At 35.3% G+C, this 25,145-nt stretch overlaps 1 protein-coding gene across 1 annotated transcript in view; it reads right to left on the bottom strand.

Annotated features, from left to right (window-relative positions):
- ARID2 (AT-rich interaction domain 2) overlaps positions 1-25,145 on the bottom strand; it is a 149,467-nt gene that overhangs the window by 20,473 nt on the left and 103,849 nt on the right. The window contains exons 15-16 of the mRNA XM_074325806.2: positions 22,067-24,924; positions 11,138-11,286 (exon numbers count right to left, since the gene is read on the bottom strand). Coding sequence (XP_074181907.1) covers positions 11,138-11,286; positions 22,067-24,924 — 3,007 coding nt within the window. The remainder of the gene's footprint in view (positions 1-11,137; positions 11,287-22,066; positions 24,925-25,145) is intronic.

Below are 25,145 nucleotides of genomic sequence, written 5' to 3'. Positions count from 1 at the left end.
GAATACAAATTCTAGCTACCTATAAGTTTTTATTAATTTGTAATATATAGTGAGATTGATGTCCATTGTTGTTTTCTGTTATTTCCCATCAGAGTAACCATTATTCAGACCTTATCTTGACACAAAAATATTATTCATGCTTATACAGAAGTAATAAACTCTTACGTTAGAATCTTTAGGAGAAACTACAACTAAGTTTCAGTAAAAACGTACTGGTTTGAACCTGAACATCACCTGAGTAGATGTCTGGCTGGCAGGGAATATCAATTTTATTAGTACAGATCAAAGTCCCTGGTTCCTAGACAGAATAGCTTTGACTCTGGAAATGTTTGTGTAGAATAAATTTGAGGTCCTCCAAATTCCTGGTATGACTTTTAATAATGCAATTCTAAATATAAACACAATATAGATTATGTTCATCTTTTCTGTAGCAGCTATTAACTAGGTATCTATGAGGAGCAACATATTTTTAAAAAGTTTCTTTCAAATGTTTTTTATAGCAGCAGAACTCTATTTTCAAACATAATATGACTGAAAACCCTTATATATAAAGCAAAAAGCAGAGATTCTACGGTTAAAGGTAAGCTGGAGAGCCTCTCTAAAGTGTCCCCTTTATCCTGAGGCTCATTCAAAGAACACTGTGGCCAAGAAACATAGTACTAAAAACAATGAATGTAAATTCTTGGCAACCCAGAGAGTCAACATTGAGTCCTTTCCTCCAATTACACAGAATTTAAAAAAACAGTTTATAGGTATTCTTTTTTTTTTCCCCCACCGGATATTTTTTGGGTCCCATTTCTTAAAAAAAAAAAAGAAAAAGATAAAATGTCATCACACATTATTTATATATTTCAATTATAAACTAAAAGTCAACATCATGCTGACAACACACAAGCAAGAAAAATATAAGGATGAGGACCTTCCAATTTCTGCTTAGGCACATAAAGAGCTTGAAAGTTGTCACTCCCATCCTCAGAACAAGAGAAGCTAAACAAACTGAAAATTCACAACTCTTCTATAAATCATCAGAGAACTAAACTCACAAGGCCTCCCTGAATACTGGAGAGACAGTTGAATACAGGGAATCACAAATAATTTCTGGAATTAATAACCAGTAGGAATACTTAAGCAGTAACTGACGAATTGATCGAAGCTTAGTATGGACTATCTTGAAAGCTAAAATCTCCTGGTGGTCCAAGTCGCTGAGGAGAGCCCACACTTTAAGTTTTACTTCCAGGAATCCTACCAGGTTCTCATAGCAAAGACTGGAAAAAACTTCCTAGCACTTCCAGCAGGAGGAGGAAGAAAGTAACTGTTTTTAAATATGCCCCGAGTTTTCTTTTGTCCTTAATAAAGGCCTGCCCTCAAGGAAAATTACTTTACCAGAGCCTTATCAGACTTGAGGAACTCAAGCCCCCTCTAGACTTCATCTCACATAAGAAAAATAAAGGCTAAGAAACTCTTCTTAAAGTTAGTCCTTACATTCAAGCCCACTACAAAAGTGAAATTTTATCATGAGATTATAGAATACTTCTCCCCAATACCTCATCACCACATCAATAGGGCTCTAGCATAATAACAGTGGATTAGAACTGAGAAAGCTGTAAGATATAGACTCTATTTATTTATAATATTTTATTTTTTCTAATTTTCAATTATTATTGAATGTCACTATTATTTTATAGTAGTTTCAGGTGTACAGCATAGTTAGACATTTATATAATTTATGAGGTGATCCCCCTGACTAGTCTAGTACCTAGTACCCACCTAGCACTATACATAGTTACTACCATATCCTTGGCTATATTCCCTATGCTTTACTTTACATCCCTGTGACTATTTTGTAACTATCAATTTGCACTTCTTAATCCACTTACCTTTTTCACCTAGCCCCCCAAACCTCTTCCCATCTGGTAACCATAAGTTGGTTGATACAAGCTCTGTTTAAAAAGGAATTACTAAAAGGAACCCAAAGACAACGAGGGGGAAAAAAGGTCATTAGAGGAAACTGAAGCCTTTAACACCTACAGTTAAGGCACACATTAAACGCAGCATAACTCATAGCCACATAAACATAAAACCTCACACTAAATGTCTATTTACCTCAGTTCCTATTAACTGATGCAACCGGTCTTGCTTTCAACAAAAACTTTTAAGGCATGCTAAATATAAACAACAGCAACCACCACCACCACCACCACCACCACCACCACCACCACCACCATCACCCAAACCACAGACTGAAGAGACAAAGCAATAATCAGAACCAGACTGAGATATGGCAGAGATTTTCGAATTATCATATTGGCAATTTAAGGTAATTATAATTAATATGCTAAGGCTCTAATAGAAAAAGTGGCAATACACAAGGAAAGAAGGCTAACCCAGGCAAAGAAATCGAGACACTAAGAATAAAAAATTTAAAAAAATACTAGAAATCAGAAAGACTGTAAGAGAAATAAAGAATGCCTTTAAAGGGATCCTCAGTAGATTGGACATGGCCAACCCAAAAACCTGTGAGCCTGAAGATAAGTCAATAGAAACTTCCCAAACTGAAGAACAAAGAGAAAAAAAGAATTAAAAAAAGGAAATAGAATATCTAAGAACCATGAGACAATTGAAAAAGGTGCAACATATGTGTAATGGAAATACCAGAGAAGAGAAAAAAAACAGAAAAAATATTTCAAGGACGGCTAAGAATTTTCCAAAATTTATGACACATACCAAATCACAGATTTAGGAAATTCAGAGAATACTAAGTATGATAAATGTAAAGAAAACCCAACATGTAAGCATATCATATTCAAACCGCTAAAACCAAAGACAAACTATCTTGAAAGAAGCTAGAGGAAAACACACCTTACTGAGAAGAGATAGGGTAATGTCTCTTGCAATGCCTCCTGCAAGCAAGATTGAAACATTTAAAGTGTTGAAAGAAAAAGACCCACTAACTTAGAATTTTGTGTCCAGAAAATTATCTTTCAAAAGTGAAGGAGAAATAAAGACTTTCTGAGACAAACAAAATCTGAGGGCATTTGCACAGTAGACCTGTCTTACAAGAAATATTAAAAGAAGTTCTTCAGAGAGAAGGAAAATGATAGAGGTCAGAAACTCAGATCTATACAAAGAAAGGGTGTTAGAAAAGGAATAAATGGAGGTAAAATACAGTATTTTATTTTTCTTACTCTTAATTGATCTAATAAGTTAGTATTCAAAATAATAGCAACAATGTTATTTGGTGATTACAGTTTCAGAATAAGTAACATGAATGACAGCAATGGCATAAGGGGCACTAGGGAAGAAGTAAGGATACTGTTACAAAATACCTGCACCACCACGAAGCGGTTTGAAAGAGGACTTACATCAGTTGTAAGTATGTATTTCAAACTCTAGGACAACCACAAAAATTATTAAAAGAAGTATAACTGACATGCTAAGAGAGAAAAGAAAATGGAAACATATACTCAATTAAAACCAAAGAAAGCAGAATAACACGGGAAGACAAAAGAAGCAAAGAACAAGTGAAATGAACAGAAAACATTTACAAATATGATATTAATGCAACTGTATCAATAATCACTTTAAACGTGAATGGTCTAAATACATGAATTAAAAGACAAAGAAACTGGCAGAGTGGATTAAAAAAAACCCACCCAACTCTGTGTGGTTAAATATAAAGACACAGATGATTAAAAGTAAAGGGATGGTGAAAGATACACCATGCTAACACTAATCAAAAGAAAGCTGGAGTGATATTAATCTCAGACAAAACAGACTTCAGAGTAAGGATATTACGAGGGATAAAGAGGAACACTGTGCATAGTAAGAAGGTCAATTCTTCACAAAGACATACAGTTCTTAAGGTATATGCTCCTAACACAAAGCATCAAAATACGAGGCAAAATCTGATAGAACTACAAGGAGAAATGAAGACATACACTATTATACTTGAAGACTTCAGTGCACCTCTATTAGTAATGGACAGATCCACCAGGCAGAAAATCAGTAAGGATACAGTTGAACTGAAGAGTCCCATCAATCAACTGAATCTAATTGACATTTATACAATACTTCATCCAATAACAGCAGAAAATACATTCTTCTCATGCTCACACAGAACACTCACCATGATAGACCACATTCTGGGATGTAAAACACACCTTAACAAATTTAAAATAAATCATATAAAGTATGCCATCAGATCACAATGGAATTAAACTAGAAGTCCCTAAGAAAAAGATAGCTGTAATATCCCAAAATATTTGGAGATTAAACGACACACTTCTAAAATATTTTGAACTAAGTGAAAATGAAAATACAACTTACCAAAATTTGTGGAACATAGCTAAAGCAGTATCTCGAGGGAAAGTTATAACATTGAACGTATGTATTAGAAAAGAAGATCTAAAACCAATAATCTAAGCTTCCACCTTAGAAAACTAGAGAAAGAAGAGCAATATAAACTCAAAGTAAGCAGAAGAAAAGAAATAATAAAATAAGAGCAGAAACCAATTAAATGAAAAAAGGGAATCAATAGAAAAAATCAACAAGACCAAAAGCTGGTTCTACTTATAAAGGTCAATAAAATACATAAATCTCTAGCTAACTTAACCAAGAAAAAAAACGGGGGGAAGTCACAAATTATTAATATCACAAATAATATCAGTAGCCATTGCTACTGAGCCCATGGATATTAAAAGGATAATAAAGGAATATTATGAAGAACTCTATACCACAAATTTGGTAACTTAGATGAAATGGACTAGCTCTCTAAAAGACACAATCTGCTAAAGCTCACACAAGAAGAAATATATAATCTGAATAAGCCTATGACGATTAAAGAAATTGAATCAATGATTAATTGCCTTCCAGAAAAGAAAGCACCAGGCCAAGATGGTTTTACTGGTGACTTATACCCGACATTTAAGAAATGATACCAATTCTAATTTTCCTACCCGAAAATGCAGAGTAAACACTTCCTAACTCATTCTATGAAGCCAGTATTACCCTGACACCAAAAAACAAACACAAGTAAGCTACAGTCCATTATCTCTCATGAACAGAGATGTAAAAATCTACAGGAAAAATATTAGCCACTTGAAGCAAACAATGTATAAAAATCGCTATGTAACAATGTAAAATGACAGATGGACTGTGTTGCTGTGTGCCCTTACCCTGCTCTACCCCTTTTCTGAGCCACTGAGTCTAACTGTGAGAGCATTGAATCAATATATTAAGCTAAGCTGAACATTTTATTTATTTATTTATTCCAGGTATACAAAGCTGTCAAATTAACATTCAAAAATTAATTGATATAATCCATCACATCAACAGGTTAAAGAAGAAAAATTATATAATCATATCAACAGATACAGAATCTAATACCCAAGGATTACTAAAAACTCGCAAAAAATGGGTTAAATCACTCCAACAAAGATAATATAGAGATGGCAAATAAGTATATGAAAAGATGCTCAACATCTTTCAATGGGGAAACACAAATTAAAATAAAGATACAATACACATCTATTGTACTGTATGAATGGCTAAAACCTAAAAAACTGACAATGCCAAATGTTGATGAGGCTATGGAGCAACAGGAACTCTCAATCATTGCTGTTAAGAATGCAAAATGGTACAGCCACTTTGGAAAACAATCTGGCAGTTTCTTAACAAGCTAAACATATTCGTACCATATGATCAAGAAATTGTGATCCTAGGTATTTGTTCAAATGAGTTGAAAAATTATGTCCACACAAAAACCTGCACACAAACTTTTATAGCAGCTTTATTACTGACAAAATCAGAAGAAACCAAAATATCCTTCAATAGGTGAATGGATAAGCAAACTGATACATCCATACAATGGAATATTATTCATCAATAAAAAATGAGCTATCAAGCCAGAAAAGACATGGCGAAACCTTAAATACATATTACTGAGTGAAAGAAGCCAGTCTGAAAAGGCTATATATTGTATGATTCCACCTGTATGACATTCTGGAAAAGGCAAAACATAGGGGATTTTCAGGGTGGTGAAACTATTCTGTATGATTCTGTAATGGTGGACACATGACATTATATGTATCACATAATTATGTAACACAAAAACTGAAACCTAATGGAAACTATGAACTTTAGTTAATACTATATAAATATTACTCATCAATCATAACATATACAACACTACTTCAAGATGTTAATATTAGGGGAAATTATGCAGGGAAGAAGAAGTATATGGGAACTCTCTATACTAGCTCAATTTTTCCATAAACCTAAAACAGCTCTAAAGATAGCCCATTAATTTTTTTAAAAGGTAAGGATGAATATTATTACTATTATATATCTGTTCTGAAAACATTAGATACTACAATTGGATGAGATGATAAAATAAGAGGTATAAATATAGAACACCACCATCAGTCGAAAAATATAATAGATCATTTATGATAGCAACAACAACAAAAAAGAACCACAACTAGCAATAAACTTAACAAACCTACATAATTTATGTGAAGAAAACATTAAAACTCTACTGGGGTATAAAATATTATAATACTACATACAGGCTGGTACCTTTTTCTTGTAAGGGAAGAATCAATATTGAAAAAATGTTCACTACCAAAAAACAAACAAAATACGTATTCATTAAAAGCAATTGCAATGAAAATCCCATCGTGTTCTTTTTTTGGGATCTCTAGGAACATTCTAAAATTCATTTGAAAGAATAAGTACCTGTGTAGGTACTAAGTCTCAATTATACGTCATTCTAATTTAAAAAGTTGGGGAGGCTGGTTGGCTCAGTTGGTTAGAGCACAGTGCTCATAGCACCAACATCGCCAGTTCAATTCCCACATGGGCCAGTGAGCTGTGCCCTTCACAGCTAGATTGAAAATAACGAAAACAATGACTTGACTTGGAGCTGAGCTGCACCCTCCACAACTAGATTGACTTGGAGCTGATGAGTCCTGGAAAACCACACTGTTCCCCAATTAAAAAAAATAAATAAATAAATAAAAAGTTGTCCAGGGCCTGGTACAGGTATATGCTTAAAAAGATAATGAGAAACACTCTGCAAAAGAAAAATTAGGAGGAGGAAATTGCCATATACAACATTAAAATTTAAAGTGAAGGTATGATAAGGACAGAGACAAGTAATCCAGAAACAGAAAAAGCATACATGAATTTAGTATATATCCAAGGTAGCAACTCAAATGCTTAAGGGAAAGATGAACTTGTCAGTATATTAGCCACTTGGAAAGCAATAAAGCTGGATTCATACTTCACTTTATACACAAAACCAATTACAGATGGAACAAAAAGTTAAAATATTGAAGTAGTGGAAGGCAACAAAAAGTGTATTTTATGATCTACTAAGAGTTGAGAAAGTCTTTCTGAACATGAGATAAAAACCATTCGTTTTTCTGGTCTGTCAACTGAAAGTCATAGAAATAAAAACGAACTTAAAAGCAATGGGTACCCCTAGACTAAATACCATTTCCCTTTAAAACATACCAGAATCCTTGGAAAAATAGTTTATTCCAGGTATAGAGCAGGAAATGTACAAGATAAGCCTGGAACATTTTGTCTAACAGAGACCAAGGAAGCTATCAAAGACATATTAAGATCACAACCAAGGGACTTGGGAACCAGCTTCAACAGGCCTTCACTGGCCAAAGATGGGACAATTTGGACATCAAGAAGGACATAATAACTGCAATAGATAGAAATACCTCAAATATGTTTAAATTCATAACTTTGTTTATGATACTAAAATCAAAAACAAAACTGCCAAGGTTCATGGTCACCTTTGTGTAGTGTTAGCTAACAACTCATTATTTTGAAAATTGGTAAAAAAGGGAAATAATCAATAATCTATCCAGCCTTTTCTCTAGGAACTAACTGTTCTTCAGAGAAATCAGTTTATATAAGGGGAACTTTTGCATTTTAAAAACCTTAATGAAATAATGGACCTAGGCAATGACGCTCAATGACTGTTTACCCCTAAAAGAGAAGAAGTTATATATCTCCTGATGGAAGTACACAGCACCATTTCTAAAATGGTTGTTAGAAAAAATCAAACCAGAATCTGATAAAAAATCTGTACCTAACTACCAACTTACAGGAAAAACAGGATCAGAGCAATATGCCAACAATACCAGCAAAATCCAGATGTGATTTTCTGTGGGATAAATGACCTGCTTTTATTAAGAAAAAATGTCAAGGAAAAAATTCAAAGAGAGATGGAGGGGTAATCTACAGATTAAAAGAGACTTAAAGGACATTTCAACCAGAGGCAATGTTTGAATCTGGATTCTAATTCAAACTCTAAATAAACAAAGACAACGTAAACACTGACTGGATATTTGAAGAACTCATAATGTTGAAGGGATTATGTTATTTTTCTGCAGATGCGTACATTATGTTTAAAGAGTGGAGTCCCCATTTTTTAGAGATACCGTGTTTCCCCGAAAATAAGGCCTAGCTGAACAATCAGCTCTAATGGGTCTTTTGGAGCAAAAATTAATATAAGACTCGGTCATATATAACATAACATAACATATAATACCAGGTCTTATATTAATTTTTGCTCCAAAAGATGCATTAGAGCTGATTGTCCAGCTACGTCTTATTTTCGGGGAAACACAGTACATGCCTGCAGATTAAAAAGAAATTACTAACATGAATTGAGGTAAGAGTGGGAGGCTCAATAAAAAACATCTGTATTATATACAGAAAAGAAGAATTACAAATACAAAAAGACCATGTAAAATATGGTAGTATCATAGAACTAAAAACAGGTTAAATGTATGATTCAAAGTCATTTTTAATTCTATGAAAGGAAAAAAGTGCACAGTGATTTCAACTTTAAATATTAAGCATTTCACAGTAATATATCAGTGAAGGAAATAATTTTAGTTCTAAATCTTATGAAAACAAGAAAGGTTGTTAAGATTTTTGATCTGACGTTAAAATTAGAGCATAGCCACTTAGTGGCCAATAGCCATGACACGTATTTTTCCACTTGCAGTTTAAACTAACAACTCTCTTCATGTCCTTATGCTCTTGGTATCCTAAGCTTCTCCTAATTCCATGGGCATACTAGCCTTGTTCTATTAATTCCCTGCACTTGCTATTCTGACTGGAATTATTATTGCATGACAAACTCCTACTCATTCTTCAAGACCCAACTCAAAAGTAATCTGTAGTGAAACTTTCCCAACCATCTATCCCAGCAGTGTATTAACTGTCCACCTATGCTGCCAGTAACACTATGAAACTATCTTGTTACAGCACTGGTTTATACCGTAATTTGATTGTTTTTGGGGGGGATCTGTTTTCCTAAAGGCTGAGTGTGATCTTCATATTTGTAGTTCCTAATACATGCACTGTCCTAGAAGGTGTTCCATAAATATTTGCAGAATCAAACTGAACTGATTACTAATGCAGTATCTAAAAATAGCTTAAAAATTGGCTCTAAGACTTATTGAGCCTGTCTTATTCGGAAAAGACTTACAATAGAAAGGTACATCATCGAATTTTATAATGTTTACCCTACCAGCAAGATAGATAACTGTGCTGCCCATTTAATCTTTCAGCAAAATTTCTCTTTCTTGAAATACTCTAAACACTTCATGTAAAGCAGCTATTCACAAACTTTTTAGTCAATAAACAGCATTAGCTCATGACCTACTCTATCAGTTAGTATTTGCCATGAAAAAACAAAAACAGAAATTTCCAAAACAAAAGAGATGGATGAATTAAATGAATGAAAGAAACAATTAGAAGACAATCTAAAGCACTGATTTTTTAAACAACCTTTTTGACAAACATTATCCACTATGATCTAGTACACACACATATATATAATATACACATATAACTGGAAACAATACTTACCTTACTAACATAATTGAATCTGATGTATTTTATTCATTTTTTTCATTGAAAAGAAAAACAAGCACTGGTAGAGAGAAACCTGCCAAAATGATCTGATAACCTTATGACTGGGTTGAGATTTAAAGTTTGATAAACACGGTCCAAGGAAATTTTACATACTATTAACTAATCCCTAGGCTACAGTGATAGCCACAATCCTACAACAAATCTTTATGTGAAGTTTACAGTGAAATACAATACCTATAATACAATCATAAAAATTATGAATAGCAAATATAATTTATAAAAGGATGTGATAATTTCTTCTATCAGTTAGTTAGGAAAAGTGAAACAGAATCTTTGATATCTAAAAGATGAGAATATTAGTCCATTAAGATAAGTGCCTTGGTCCTTGAGCTCTAAAAAGTGACAAGGCAAAGGGTCTTGGCTGAGTACAGCTAAAGGAACTAAGATTTTATTTTAAACATTTTAAACTATTCTCAAGTTTTCCTTCAAGTCTGAGAAAGCCTTGTTTAAGAAGTTCTGTTCTACTCATATTTCTTCTTAGTTATTAAATTGTAAGATGATACGACTTTAAAAAGAATTTTCATGGGTGTCCATCCCAAACTCAAATTTAAGACAAGCCGTTCTTCCTAATAGATTACCTGTAAGTTTCTACTACTACAAAGAAATTCAACAGCCGCTACTAACTTCAAGTCACTTTAAAAAAACCTATCTCTTGGGGCCTCCGGATGGCTCATTTGGTTAGAGCGCGAGCTCTCCATAACAAGGTTGCCAGTTCAATTCCCTTATGGGATGGTGGGCTGCGCCCCCTGCAACTAAGATTAAAAACAGCGACTGGACTTGGAGCTGAGCTGCGCCCTCCACAGCTAGATTGAAGAACAATGACATGGAGCTGATGAGCCCCAATATTCCCCAGTAAAATTAAACAAACAAACAAACAAAAAAACCTATCTTTTTTCATAGGTAAATACAAAATCAAATTCTTTTGTTAAAAACTAATACTGAAACACCTTCCCTAATAACCTACCACTATGCAATGAATTCTTTCCACCATTTATATAAATTTCTTTGCTTAGGTGCCACTGAATCTGCATAAACATCACTTTTAACATAAAATATTTTTACTAAAAGTTAGTGGCTTCAAAATAAAATTTCCATGAAACTATAGATATAGAAATTTAAAAGCATTCAAAACAAAGAGCATTTATGTATATCAAATAAAATTGCCATTTACTTTTTACAAGACTGCCACAGACACATGAAGTTGTGTCCAGGTTTTCTCACTGAATCCCCATGTTGACTAGATGCACTGAATGGAGAAGGCTGAGAACTGTTAGGCTGGTTCTGCACTTGTACAGCTGGTGAAGGCGTCATAGGAGTGTTCTGTGAAAAAGCAAAATCGCAGTTTGTGAGATGACATTGATAACCATTTACAATTTATAGTATAAGCTTTGAAGTTTGATTACATTTAGAGTTACGTACTTCCAACATGAAATTTACATTTGTAGTTTCAATGATTATTTTAAAAAATAATTTAAATTTTTAAAAATTCTTTAGAAATATAACTGTTTTTACAAAAATATTTAGGGAGTCAGATTCTTTTATTTCATATGAACCACAGAGGCAAGACCACATTGTTGTTATTGTTATAGAATATACATAATTTAGAATTAAGATATTTTATATTAATAAAATTTGGTAGAAACACAACTATAGATTAAAATGAAAAACAAATCTACTACAAATGTACCCATTTGATTTACTTACGTATATTCTTCACAAGAACTGCAAATTATTATTTCTTTGCATAATACTTCCTTTAGATTTTTTAATGAACGTATATAGTAAAAAGCAAAGAAAATTTCAGAGTTAAAAATGATGTAACCCTATAGAGTAGAATGTTGTAAATGTTATTTTGCAGTAAGCTGTTTTAACTAACAACTTTAATCTTTAAAGTTGCTCAGTTACAATTTTTAATGAATACTACAAGTAAAAGGTTCTTATTGTAGGTATAAGCCTTTTAAATATAAGCTCTTTTAAATTTCTATATCCCATCCCTTTCTCTCTGAAAAATGTATAATTATAATGTAGCTTAAACTAATTTGAGGAAATATATTTTCTTTGAATCCTTAACTCAGATTTCATTCATAACATACCTCTAAGGGAAAAATAATATGGAGTATGTCATAGAAATGGTAGCATGCCATTTTCAAAGCATTGTTCAAAGGCAATAAACTTAAACTTTGAGAAAATATTAAATATACTTGTTCATTTATAATATGGGAAATGGTTGGATAAAACTAAGTTAAAAATTACTGAAAACTTCAGATTAAAAGCCATAATATTTTTAAATACACAAACAGAAACATGTAAGGCTATAGCATAAAAATGAAAAAAGAGGATAAAATGCTGAAAGAAAAAGTTCTTAAAAATGTGAAGTCCTAAGAACTTTTGAGTTCTAAGCTCTAAGAAAAAAATCTACTTTTGGTTAGAATTTGATTGAAATTATTTCTATAATAGGATCCTACCCTTAAGATTTTATAATATTGTTAGTGAGAAAACATACATGCATGAAAAACACTTTAGGGCAGTACAAGTGTGTGTCATGGATAGGATGTGGACTGTCCAGCTTGACAGATCAGGACTCAAATTCCAATCTGCCTTTTAACTAGCTATGCAACCCTGGGCAACCTACTGAAGCTCTCCGATCCTCAGTTCCCTCATCTATAAAGTGTAAGTAATACAATCTAACTTATGGGATGGTGGGAAGACTAGAGAAATTATACATGAGCCTAGCTCTATATTTTCAATAAATGGCAATTATTATGTTATTATTTTGCTAGTAGAGAAGTCCAGAAGGGAAACCAAATTTTGGAGGAAAGATGATGAATTCACTTTGCTTTGGGGACAGTGACAGATTAATAACTACAAATGTCTATCAACAGAAGCTAATGCTGGAAACATGAATCTGACAATTATTCACCTTCAAATTCATACAGGCATAAAAACTGATGGAGAGAACACCAGACAAAAAAAAAGAAAAAAAAAGAGGGTCAAAGAGAAGAGAAAGGACGATAGCATCAGAATCAGTCTATTTATATTAAAATAAATCAGCCAAACTATTTTCTTGAAATGAAAATATTACATTAAAAATTCTGGAAATTCTGGGGGTGTCCAGTTAGCTCAGTTGGTTAGAGCATGGTGCTAATAACACCAAGTTGCCAGTTCAATCCCCGCATGTGCCCTCCTTAAAAAAAAAATAAAAAAAAAAATCCTGGAAATTCTAATAAGTGGGAGGTACCAAGAGGATCAGTTACAGACAAATACAAATACTGAAGAGTGACAAGTTACAAATATCTCAAAATTTTAAAGGGTAAATTTGTCAGAGGTATCATATTCCCTCAGAATGAACTTTCTGATTCTCTACATTACCATTTATGTTAGGTATTTTATTGACTATCTTGTCATATATACGTAAATTAAGCTTATGTTTATTTTGATAAGTGCTAAGAAATCTTTATCCTATTTTTTTTTTTTTAAATTGTGGAACTCTTACTGGTGTCACATAGAAAATTTAATAACAGAAACATAGGTGTTTTAATCCCCAAGTGAGAGATACGGCATGGATGACTCAAGTTAATCCAAACTCTTAAATTAAGAATAAATAAAAGACCTATTAACTAAATGCAGTGTGTGGAAATCTGGTGGATCCTAATTTGAGCAAGTTGTGTAAAAAACAAACCAGTTTTTAAGACCCCTAGAGAATACTAAACATGAACTGGGTGTCAGATAATATTAAGAAATTACTATTTTTGTTAGGGGTGATTTGGTATTGTGAAGATATATATTTAGAAGTTCTTAACTACTAGAGAAATAGATACTGAAGATTTATTGGTAAATATTTGGGATTTGCTTTAAAGTACGACAGAAAAAAAAATGATGGTGGTGGGGAACAGATGAAACTAGAAAGGCAAAATGGCAGTAACATTTGAAGCTAGGTGATAGATACATGGGGAACTTATCGACTCTACTTTTGTGTATGTTTAAAAAAATTCAAAATAAAAAGTAAAGAAACAGAAAAAGAATTAAGCTAAATATATCAATGAAACAGAAAGTAACTACAAAACATACCAAATGAGAAATTTCAATACTCATATTTTCTTTGACCATAGGACTTAATATTTTTAGGTTTCCTCCTATATTAAAAAATTACACATTTCTTTCAACAAAACTAATTTTCAAATAGGTTGTTTATATCATACTGCATGTTTTTCAAAGTACCATTTAAATTAGTTATGTTTTGAGAAGTAGGTCTTTTACATGAGAACGCAAAATACGTTTCTTTTAGGATGTAAAAGTTGTAACCGTACTGAAATGTAAAAGTAGATTTCAAAGTCATTGAATGATCACTCTTGAGGAATATTCTGTACCATTGCTCTACTCTATTGAGATAGAGCTAATTTTTAATATTATAGTTCTTTTTAATCAAGGCAGAAAAGGCACAATTCCCATAGTGAGTGACCAGAACGGTAAAATTACACAACGGATACGAAACAATTCTGTGATTTCTTTTGTATGTAAAATTAACTAAAAATCTTAATGTAGCAGTTTTATTTTTGGCAGACAGTGCTCTTTTTCTTAAAATAAGAAATTATAATCTTGCTTTCCTGTATCACCTTTTCTAGAGTAAATTATGGCTGAAAATCCTAGATTAATAATATTTTCTGTTATAAACCTTGAGATTTGAGGCTTTTAAATCTTTATTTTTTTAATTAATATTACATTTTAAAAACCTTAGAATAAATTTAAGTTTATTCTAAAACTTGAACATTTCAATCTGTGTTAGAAAAACTATAGTCATAATCAATTCTCCTCAAAATAAATGCTTTACTAAGTAGTAATGAAATACCATCTTCAATTCTAGCTACACATGTTGAAAGCCACTTGTAAAATGGAACTGGTTGAGGTAAATATGTTGATGAATAAACCAGACACCACGACACCTAAGGTCTAACTGAAAGAACTGGGACAGTGTATTCTAAATGAGAGAAGTAAAGAGAGATACTTTCTAATGCTTGTAAGAAACAAGAATTAGATTTACTCTAAATGTCATGTGAAAGACATTATACTTAGTCTAAATGTATAGATGTTTATAGAACAGAATTAAGATAGTAATAGAAATTACTGGAAGAGAAGATCTTTGTGCGTGTGGGAAAGTTACTTCGATGCTTAAAAATGAGGGTTTTGGACAAGATAATATCTAAAGCTCTTTCTGCTCTAACATTCATTATTTTTTTAAACCACCAAGTTTTTTCCCCTCTAATTAAATATAAATCTAGAGAATCAATACATTCCAAGCCTCTCTTGTAAAAACACAATGAAATGTAAACACAAAAATTATGTTTAGTGGTAATACCTATCTTAGTTATTACAATGTGCTACTAGTCTACAAATCTGGCCACTAGTACTCTTAAAAAAAACACTCAAATGATATTCTTGTGACTCTTGCTAAAATGATCTATGGCTGTGACTAAATGCTGCCCCTTTAAGGCTACCAATCTGCTTGCTAATGGATTGAGTAACTTTTTAAGCTCCAATTTCTACATGCCAATCAAATACCAATTTTAGAAATCGAGAATGTAGCTCTTCTAAATAAATTACATTCTTGGGGAAAATACATAGAAGTTTAGTACACAAAGAAAGGAAGGGAGCAGAAAGATATCAATATTAACACTGTCACACAGCACCATATCAGGAACGATTCATTTGTGAAGGACAGACAACTGAGGAACAGCATATGTAAAATACCTTATATATAATAGGTACATCCTTATTTTATATACAAGAATTTAGTATGTCATCAGACCATGGGATTAACAGATATAGGTATGTTCAACAGGTGTTTTACATGATCCTAAAAAAGACAATCTTTAGATATGTATTTATAACTAAAATGTTTCATTTTTCATTCATTTTCATTTTTTTATATGCCAATCAAGTTTTATACCTCCAGAAGATATCAACTCATAAATAGTGGAAGAGGGTAGGGCTTTCAGAAACAGTATGCTATACACTGCACTTTAACTTGCAAATGTAACAGAATGAAAATAAACAATTACAAATAAAGAAATTTGCCTTGAAATAGGTATAATTTATTTGTATTTATGTATGCTACCCAGCTAAATACTACTTAAATGCAAAATCTATGGTTACATCGTTTACATTCATATATCTTTCTTCATGTGTTGCTAATTTCTTTTTGTAATGAAATACAGCTGATTAATGGGAGTGAGAAGGAAAAACTTCGAGGAAAGAATGAAATAACAATGGTATTACGAAGGAACACCTGTTGGTCATTCTCAGCAGGGACATTTCCCTGCAGTCTTTCCACCACTGAGCACTCTGCAAGTCTAGAAGCCCCTTCTTGGGGTCCAGGTGTCTCCTTAACATGCCCAGACCTCTAAAATGGTGGAAATAACAAGGTTTGGCTGAAAAAAAATCACATTTAAAATCCTCTATTTTATCTACCCATTTAAAGTACCGATTCAAATGTAAAATGGTGTTAAACCAAGGTCTAAAATGAAACTTTATGAGTGTATAAAGAAATCTAGATTGGTGCTTCCGGTCAAGATGGTGGAGTAGGTAAACGCTGTGCTCACCTCCTCCCACGACCACATCAAAATTACAACTATACTTCAGAAAAACCATCATTGAGAACCACATGAAGTCTAGCTGAACAGAAGTCCTATAACTAAAGAGTTCCAAAAGTAGCCACATCAAAACTGGTAGGAGGGGCCGAGGTGTGAAACTGGCTGATCCCACAACCATGTGTGGTGGTTAAAAATCAGGAGTGATGTCTCAGCTGTGGAGGTCCCCCCTGAGCAGTGAGGGGTCCCAGGCTTCCCAACCAGGGTTCCAGTGCTGGGAAGAGAAGTCCCCATAACTTCTGGCTGTGAAAACTAGAGGAGATTGGGGTTGAGCGAGACAGAAGGCAGCTGGAGTCCTAGGCGTTTCTCTTAAAGGGCCCGTGCATGGACTTACTGACAGACTTGCTCTGAGCTCCAGCACTGGGCCAGCAGCTCAAAAGGCACCAGGGACATAAGGGGAGGAACTGTATTGTCTGGCTTCAGGGCTTCCTACCAGACAGAATTGCTGGTAGGTGCCAACTGTTCTTTGTTGAGCCCTCCCTACTCCTGGTGTGCAGACTCAGGCTGTTCTCATAGCTGAGTCACCCCATGCTAGTGATTCACTGAGACCCCATCCCACCCAAGCTGCTTCCAGTGGCTTTTCCATACAAACAGCCTGTCTTGACTCATGCTTCAGACTTTCCTAAAATCTTTCAAAGGTGACAAACCGCAAAGAAGCAGCATTTGGCCTCGGTATGCCCTGTACCTCCTGCTAAGTAGCCCCAAACCCAGCACTAGCCCGTTCCCAGATAAACCTCTCCCATGCACCTCTAAGCCCAGTACAAGTGGCAACCATGTGCAGATCACTTTGTAACTCATACCAACTGGGCCAAAGCAGGGCACAGGCAGTGGATGACCTTGGCCTACACCAGAGCCCCTCCCAAGAGGTCCCAGAACAAATACACCCAGTGGCCAGCTTCAGACCACACCAGAGCACCACCCAACTACCTCCACAAATGACATACCCAAAAGGCAGACTGGGCAGGCACCAGAGCCCCACTAAACAGAATCCTGCTCCGTAGGACCAGCCCCTGCACAACAGCTCCTCCATTGTAGTTACAGAAGGTCCTCACAACCAATCAGCCTGACGGTCAATCCTTCCCACTGATATGCCAACCAAGTTGAGCAACCAAGGCTCAACTCCAACAGGAGGGCACACACAATCGACAGAAGGGACACACCTGCAGTACCCAGCTCAGGTGACCAGGAATACTGCGCTACTGGGCCCCAAAGGACAGCTACAACATAAGGCCACAATACCAAGACTGGGAGACATAACAGCCCTACCTAATACATAGAAACAAACACAGGGAAGCAGCCAAAATGAGGAGAGAAATAAATATGTCCCAAATAAGAGAACAAAACTCCAGAAAAAGAACTAAACAAAATGGAGACAAGCAATCTACCAGCTGCAGAGTTCAAAATATTGGTTATAAGGATGCTCAATAATCTCAGGGAGAACTTCAACAGAGTTATGAAACATAAAAATGGAGCTAGAAAACAAAAAAAGAACCAGTCAGAAATGAAGAATACAGTAACTGAATTGAATAATACATTAGAGGGAATCAACAGCAGATTAGATGAAGCAGCAATCTGGAAAATAAAAGTAGCAGAAAACCCCCAATCAGAGAAGAAAAAAATAAATAAAAAAAATGAGGTTTAAGGGGGCTTCTGGAACAACATCAAGCATCATAGGGGTACAAGAAGGAGAAGAGAACAAGGAATTGAAAACCTATTTTTAAGAAATAATGATGGAAAACTTCCCTAACCTGGCGAAGGAAACAGACATATAAGCCCAGGGAGCACAGAGAGCCTCAAACAAGATGAACCCAAAAAGGCCCACGCCAAGACACATCATAATTAAAATGCCAAAGCTTTAAGACAGAATCTCAAAAGCAACAAGAGAAAAGCACTTTATTACCTACAAGGGAACTCCCGTAAGATTGTCAGCTGATTTCTTAACAGAAACTTTGCATGCCAGAAAGTACTGGCACGAAATATTTAAAGTGATGAAAAGCGAGGACCTACAATTAAGATTACTCTAACCCAGCAAAACTATCATTTAGAATCGAAGGACAGATAAAGAGCTTCCCAGACAAGAAAAAGCTAAAGGAGTTCATCACCACCAAACCAGTATTACAAGAAATATTAAAGAGACTTCTTTAAGAAGGAAAATGAAAAATAAAATATGAAAAATAAAATGGCAGTAACTACATATATATCAACAATTATTTTAAATGTAAATGGATTAAATGCTCCAATCAAAAGACATTGGGTGGCTGCATGGATAAGAAAACAAGACCCTTACGTATGCTCCCTACAAAAGACTCACTTCAGATCGAAAGACACACAGACTGAAAGTAAAAGGGGTGGAAAAGATACTTCATGAAATAAAAAATTAAAAAGCTGAGGTAGCAATACGTATACCAGACAAAATAAACTTTAAAACAAAGGCTATAACAAGAAAAAAAGGACGCAGCAATTCCACTTCTGGGTATATATCCAAAGAAACCAAACCACTAATTTGAAAAGACATATGCATCCATGTGTTTACTGCAGCTTTATTTATAATAGCCAAGATATGGAAGCAACTTAAATATCCATCAATAGATGAATGGATAAAGAAGTGGCACTTATACTCAATGGACTATTAGCCATAAAAAAAGAATGAAATCTTGCTATCCATAACAACAGGGATGGACCTAGAGAGTATAACACTAAGTAAAATAAGTCTGACAGGGAAAGAGAAATACCGAATGATTTCACTTACATGTGGAATTTAAAAAACAAAATAAATGGACAAACAAAAGAGAAACAAACTCATAGATACAGAGACCATTTTCATGATTGACAGATGGGAGAGGGTTGGGGGATGGGTGAAAAAGGGGAAGGGATGAAGAAATACAAATTGGTTGTTACAAATAGGCATGGGGAAGTACAGCATAGGATATATAGTAATATTGCAATAACTACGTATGATGTTAGATGGGTACTAGATTTATTGGGGTGATTACTTCGTAAGTTATATAAATATCTAATCACTGTTGTACACCTGAAACTAATATAATAGTGTATGTCAACTGTAATTGAAAAAAAAAATTATTTAAAAAGATAAAATTGGCCATAAAAAAAGTATATAAAGAAATGTAAAGAATCTTGGCAACAATGGATTGTTTTCTACTAGCAGTCTCTCAAGAAGGCCCAACAATCTGCCCTTTAAAGGAAACTTACGATAATTCCATCTTGAACAGCTGACCATTTTTTAACCTTTACAGGCACTTTATCCTATATAGGAAGATAAATACCTGCACCATCATTGAGTGCCTAACTATGCAGTAGGCACTGTGCTAAGCACTGTACGTAAGAATCGTAGTTTCTGATTCTCATCCTCATAGACACCATGTATGCTACATCTCTTTTTCCTTGCAAAGTTTTAAATTTCTACATGCCAACCAAATACCAATTTTAGAAATAATGAGTGTAGCTATTTTAATTAAATTATATTCTTGGGGAGAGCATATGGAAATTTAGTACCCATTTTTCAGATTAGGAATAAAATGAATTGATTTTATGGTTTGAATTAGATGCATGCATGTCCAATGTGTTAAGCAAAGAGTTTTAGCATTACTATCCTACGATTATCATTTGATGGTACTCACATCCTATAACATGATACTTCAAGTAATCAGTATGTTATATATAAAAAGGCTTTCTAGAAATTTATAAAGGAACATTTTAGAATAGTGGAGAAATGGGTTAAGAGCATTGAGTGTTGGTTTCAGACACACACACAGGTTTCAGTCCTAGCACTATTACATTGGTGGTGACCAGTATGAGGTGAACATATTGGTGATCTTGGGTAAATTATTTAGCATCTTGGAGCCTCATCTCTAAAATATAATTACAATATTTACTTATTAAAGAGCTGTGAGGATTAAATGAAAAAATGCTTTAGTGTAAAGCTCCTAGCACAGGTCCTAGTCTTAGGTAGTATTATTGTTTGTTTTTGTTACTTAGTTATCATTACATAATATAAGCACACTGGAAGATTCAAGATACCAAAAATAAGGGTTGGCGAGATGAAGCAATTCCTCCTAATGGGAGTTTTTCTCTAATTTGGCTTGGTCTATTATAACTATTTAAGATTAAAAAGGAAAGTAAGAGGAAAAAACAGGCACGTAATCAAGATGAATTGAGAAATTATTAAATATAAGAAAAAATATAAAAACCCAACTAACTGAATGTTAACTATAATGCTACACATTGCACTCTTTACCATTTTTTGTGTAATAAATGAAAAACTCAACTTGTAAAAGAGTGAGTAAAAATGATTTAGTATTTTCCACCAAAACTATTATTGCCATGTACCTAACATCCACTAAAGAATACTCAAACTATTTAGGTACCATGAAATATATCTAAGCAATACTACAAATGAATTACAATTTCATTATGCCACCCGAGCAGCACTGTCCAGCTTTATCCATTCACATGAACAAATATGTATATTAGTGCACGAAGTGTTCTGAAGCAAGCGGTTTCTTTGTTCTGTCATCTCCCATTTGCTGCCCTCTCTTTCCCCACACCTAGATTTGGAACACCAACAGTGGCCATAGATCTGCTATCATTACCATAAGCACAGAGAAGAAACCCAAGCCAGAAGAGTGCTAGCAGAGTTGGCAATAGTCACAGAAAGTTCTGGCCACGTAGTAATTAGGAAAGAGAGAGTGAAGGAGAAGTAATCCAGGAAATAGGTGAGAAACAACTGTTAAGTGAACCCCTAGTTTCAGTGGAAATAATACACAGCTATCCTTAAAATCTCTACAGGCTGATTGGACCCTCAGTACAGTAGCACTGATCATAGAAAACACATTTATTTACAAAGGCATGCAGAGGGGTTAGTAGGTATTAAAAAGGGAATAGCAGAAACATCACAATAGAGCAAATGAGTAAGAAACACAAAATTAATAATATCAGAATAGTATGATTATACTTTTAAAGAATAAAGGTTACTAATTCAATACATAAATATAACAAGAACACACTTCATAAAATTCTTACGAGATTCATCTTTTTTACAAAAGTACTATGAAAACCCCTCGTGTCAAAATCAAATACAGAAATTCCCTTTTGGAGTACTCTTCGTAACATCCCCCTCACCGCAAACTACAAAAGGTTAAGTTACATTTCAAAAATTCTCCAAAAAATGTGAGATTAAAAGTGCTTCTCTATCTTGGGTCTACAAAGTCACTAATTTAGGTCTATAACAAAATAGAGTCTTTAAACTATATGCTAAAGTTAACAACTGGAAACTGTTTAACATTACAAAAAACGGGAAAAAAGCACAAAAGTTTGAGTACATTGGTGATCTAGCACGATTAACTTCAAGATGAGACATGGAAAAAGGTACTTTTCCCCCTAAAATCTTATTTCCAAAATCAGAACTTCTGTAAGTGCAATGTGACAGGAGGACTTACCTGTGGGACCACATTCTGTATGTATGACGGTGGATGCTGCTGCTTTTGCTGAACAGCACTTTCTATTGCTACTTTAGCTACAGTGCTTGGATCTGCTCCTGCTGGCACGGCAACCATTGTTGCACTACAGCCAGCATTGTTGGGGTCACTGATTGTAACAATTCTAACGCCTACTTTATTTGGAATTCCTGTGGCTGTTTCCCTGTCATTATCCTCTGCTGGCCTCTTTACAGTTTTGCATTCTGCTGTGCCATTTGTAGACCGAACGTCAGATGATAGGGCAGGAGAATGGGACACTCTTGATCCTGAGTGGGGAACTGCTATGATTTGATGCCCCTGTATAACAGAGGTTGTAGAATGTGGTGAGACAACTACACTTGGGCGTTGCTGAGGCACATCTGAATTCAAACTTGAAGCTAGAGGTCCATTAGGCAAATCAGTACCACTAAATTGCTGGGTTGCCACATTTGAAGCCTCCTGTATACTGCTCACAGATGGTGAACCACCCAAAGTTAATATAGGTCCATTAGAAATTCTTTCTAGTTGATCACCTTTGGCAGTATCTTGCTGAGTGGCATCTAAAGTCCCCTGTGGTTCCACTGGAGATATCTCACCATTTCCTACATGATTGGAAGTTTTGTGATTTGGAATGTTTTTGCTTAAATGAGAACCATCTCCTTTATCAAAATCGCAGATTCCATTAACTAGAGGTTTTCTCAAATCATTTTTGATATCCTGCATGTCCATTTGTTCCAAGTTCTGTTTTCCAGACGCTCCATTCTCACTTAATTCTAACGATGGCCCATTACTGATTAGTGAGCACTGATTAGCCTCACTTTGAATTTTCCCTGAGTTTGAAGGAGGTAGACTTGAGTCACTGTACTTTCTCCCATTTAAAAGACTTCCCACCTGCATTTCATTTTCCTTTGTATCCCCATTGCTGGTGTTCGTGGTACCTCGTCGGCAGGACGGGTTCTCCATGACTTCAATTTTACGTTCATGAACATGTAAACCTGTTGCTTCTTTTGCTTCCTCCTCCTTTTGGCAAATTATTTTATCACCTTTGAATGGGGGAGTAGCAGTAGTACAAGATGATTGTCCAGCTGGAGATGCTTGAGTGGCTGGAAGCGTTTGCACCTGAAGTCCAACTCCTGCCTGGGTCCCGCTCATGGTAATTCCTGCTGGAGCAATGAGCTGAGTTGCATTTCCCTGACTCACAGTTGCAGTTGCAAAACTTGTATTTGGCACAACTGTTATGGTTACCTGGTTGCCAGAAGTCCCTTGAAAAATTGTTGCTGGGCTATTTGAGATCAGTGGGCCTGGCAATATTTGTAAGTTCGAGATGGGCACGGTTTGCACTCCCCCTGTGGGTGGCATTGCACTTTGGACCAACTGAACATTTTGCTGCCCAACCAATAGCTGCTGCGCTGGAGTTTGCCCCTGCACTCCAAAACCTGCTGCTTGGTTGTTGGCCACCTGGTACACCACCTGAGGGCTGGGAGCTCTTGCATTATTAGGGGGAGGAATCTGTGGAGCTGGTAGAATCAGCTTACCCCCTGGAGTTGAAGGACCACGCTTTGGAAGCAGCAATTGTTTTATCAGACTCGACTCACCAGAAGCAGGCTGACCAACTCCAGCATTTGTTTGTTGTGGTTGAACTTGCATCTGTACTTGTGGCTGCTGAACTTGTACTTGTACCTGTTGTGGTGGGGGTGCTGGTGAATGCTGCTGCTGTTGCTGCCTTTTCACAGATAGCATTTGACTGACAGTAGGAGGTGGTCCCTGTGATTGAGGGGTGGAAGATGACATGGCAGTAGGGACTTGGTTATTAGAAGCTGGGACAGGTGATGGTGAGGAAGATGGAGTTATGTTTGGTTGTCCAGTTAGCTGAACTGTCTGACCAGCTGGAAGAGCTGCTGGATTAGCAAGAACAATTTGGTGAATGGCTGGTGCGTAAGTTTGACCTTGTTGAGCTGGCTGGCTTACAATCACTACACTTTGTTGGGTTGGCTGCTGTGGTTGTTGAATAGGTTGTTGTACCACCGTTGATGACCCTTGCTGAGAAGGGAGAGGTTTTGGTGCAATGTTCTGAAACCCTACCCTTGAGGGTTGTGGACTTGGGACACCAGCAATGGTAACCATTTGTCCTGTAGCTACCTGAAAATTCTGTACTGAAGTTGCTGAGACAATATTGGATGCAGAAGTTGTTACATACTGTGGGGGTGCTATGATAACAGTGTCTTGTGGCTGGCTACCAGCTGATGTCTGTTGAGATGAAGTTTGCACAGGCTGGGGTGATGTGGTGATTAACTGTTGACCCTGTGAAACTGTAGAAGTACATGCTGGTATGCTCTGTACTCTGCCAAATATATGACTCTGTGGGACAGCTTGTTGAATTACCGTAACAGGAGTGCCAGAAGGTATCTGTCCCGGTACCACTGTGTGTAATGGAGACTGTTGTGGAATTACAGATGGATGGTGAAGCAATGTCTGGGAATTGACAACTGTAACAGGTTGTGGCCCTGTACTATGATTCTGAACCACAGAACTCTGTGCAGCTCCTCCTCCCACAGCAATACTAACAGGAACTGCTGTCTGGGGTACAGAATTCTGGATTACTGTAGCCTTAACGACTTCACAAGGAATTGGAGCTTTATTCTGAATGACAGTCACCGGAGCATTTTGCTGCTGGTGGGTATGAACTGAAGGATTTGGTGGAATTCTTGAAACAGTCTGTGCCACAGTGTGAACACCTTGTACTGGAAAAGACATTTGTGTTGCAGTCAAATTTGAAGATTGGTTGGTAACAGGAGTCCTCTGAAAATGGTTTCCTACAGTTTGTGGTCCATGAGGGATTCCTGAAAATATAAGGGAAAAGTCAAAATTCACATTGAAATGACTGAAAAGCTGCATATAGGAATTAATTTACTTAATACAAGAGAAAATAGTTTTAAGAAATTCATATCTAACCACTTTGTATCATATGATTAAATAACAAAACAAGCAAGAAAATGCTACTGGAAAAACAAGGAAAAGTTATCCTTTTTAAATGTATATAATTTTATTATTAACTTGGTAA

Source organism: Rhinolophus sinicus, chromosome 1 (genome assembly GCF_057876585.1).
Source record: "Rhinolophus sinicus isolate RSI-liver-muscle chromosome 1, RSI-T2T, whole genome shotgun sequence".
Lineage (NCBI taxonomy): Eukaryota > Metazoa > Chordata > Mammalia > Chiroptera > Rhinolophidae > Rhinolophus > Rhinolophus sinicus.
The sequence above is the reverse complement of the archived record's forward strand: the minus strand, read 5'-3'. Positions and strand labels throughout refer to the sequence as shown.